Source organism: Penaeus monodon, chromosome 21 (assembly GCF_015228065.2).
Source record: "Penaeus monodon isolate SGIC_2016 chromosome 21, NSTDA_Pmon_1, whole genome shotgun sequence".
Taxonomy (NCBI): Eukaryota; Metazoa; Arthropoda; class Malacostraca; order Decapoda; family Penaeidae; genus Penaeus; species Penaeus monodon.
This window is the reverse complement of record NC_051406.1, coordinates 8143295-8144740: the sequence shown is the minus strand read 5'-3', so window position 1 is coordinate 8144740 and position 1446 is coordinate 8143295. Positions and strand designations below refer to the sequence as shown.

Sequence of the window (1446 nt, the reverse complement as noted above, 5' to 3'; positions counted from 1 at the left end):
CAGTATGCAGTATCTTTAGAATTAGCGACAGTATGTATGATATAATTACAATTGCTGTATATGTTGGATATATTTTATTGCAGATGTAAAGACTGGCATATTTCATCATATGCCTTTCCAATCTGTATTGTTATATTACCTTCAAAGTTTATGTTAGTGAAATTTCAGTAGTTCATGGAGATGAATGGAAAGGAAAAACAATAAAGCGAAAAAGTGAAAAGAATGTACAAGGACAGTAGAACAGAGATATAAGGAAGTAAAAGGAAAGACAGCCAGCCTATAGCCAATTATGTCCCATACCCTCTTTTCCAGAACAATTGGAAAGTGCTTTTGTTTTAGAACTTGATCAATGTTTTCCTGTTCTAGGTCTGTATGCATTTCATTATAATTTGATTAGTTGTAATGGTTTGATAGTCTGTTTATGTTTATCCTGTCTACATGCTATCTTCTTATTTATTTCTTCATCTGTCCATTTTTCAGTATACTGCAGTTGTCCTACTCTAAATAAGAATGCCAAATGCAGGTGACAGGCTTTTGTTGGACAAGGGCTAGATAAGTACAGTTCTTGGCACCATTCGTGAATGGAGCAGTTTTACCCCTTGCTCCATAACCCTAAATATAGTACTGTAATTCAATATCAGTTTGTAAGATATTTGACAATAAAGGACAGAGTATCAGCTGTCCATAGCTATTTAGTGTTGCATGAAGAAGACATGAAGGTAATAATGTCAGTCACAGTAAACTTTTCATTCAGTGTATGTCTAGCAAATACTAACCTAAATTATCTTTCTGACATTCAGATGGTCATGAACATGCATTCATATTTGCATGATACCAAAAGTGTGAAATTGGATATGATGAATTAAGTTTGAAGTGTGAATTGATTCTTAAATGTAGGACCCATACTGTCCCATTATTACTGTTTTGAATTGATATGTTTAATTAAATTACCCTTTACTTATATTGATTTTCCTAATTAACTGCATCAAGTCCTTTTCCCATTGACCTTGCTGAAGATAGAAACTAAGAAAATTGTCCTTGACTTGAAGAAACTTTGACATAAGGGGCTGTCTGTAACCATGTCTTGGTCATGACTACCTGCAGTGCACAGAGTACCAATGTCACTAACATTTTGTTCATCTCCCTCTCATTTCAGGTGTAATACAAACCTCTCCAGATGGCAGAGGCATCTGATTCCTCCCATGAGCTTGAGGTGGAGACGAGTACCCCAAAAGACAGTGACTCCTCTTTGCTCAACAACAGCAACAAGAGAGATCAAAATGTCAAAAAAGATGACTCTGGTATATCCAGTGAGAGATTAGAAAATTCAGATGATGATGAAGGGAACAAGAAATTAAAGTCAGAGGGGGAGAAAAAAAGTGGAGAGTCTTCAGGCATCTCAATTGTCAAGGGGAAGACCTGTCGCCTGAGAAACTACAGACCAAG

The 1446-nt window shown here is 36.0% G+C and overlaps 1 protein-coding gene across 5 annotated transcripts in view; it reads left to right on the top strand.

Moving 5' to 3' along the window:
* LOC119586165 (DDB1- and CUL4-associated factor 8-like) overlaps positions 1 to 1446 on the top strand; it is a gene marked incomplete at its 3' end in the record, with an annotated part of 13010 nt that overhangs the window by 5903 nt on the left and 5661 nt on the right. For 2 of the 5 annotated variants that reach the window (XM_037934862.1, XM_037934861.1), the window contains 2 exon segments: positions 481 to 523; positions 1157 to 1446. In XM_037934862.1, coding sequence (XP_037790790.1) covers positions 1178 to 1446 — 269 coding nt within the window. 5 annotated transcript variants of the gene reach the window in all.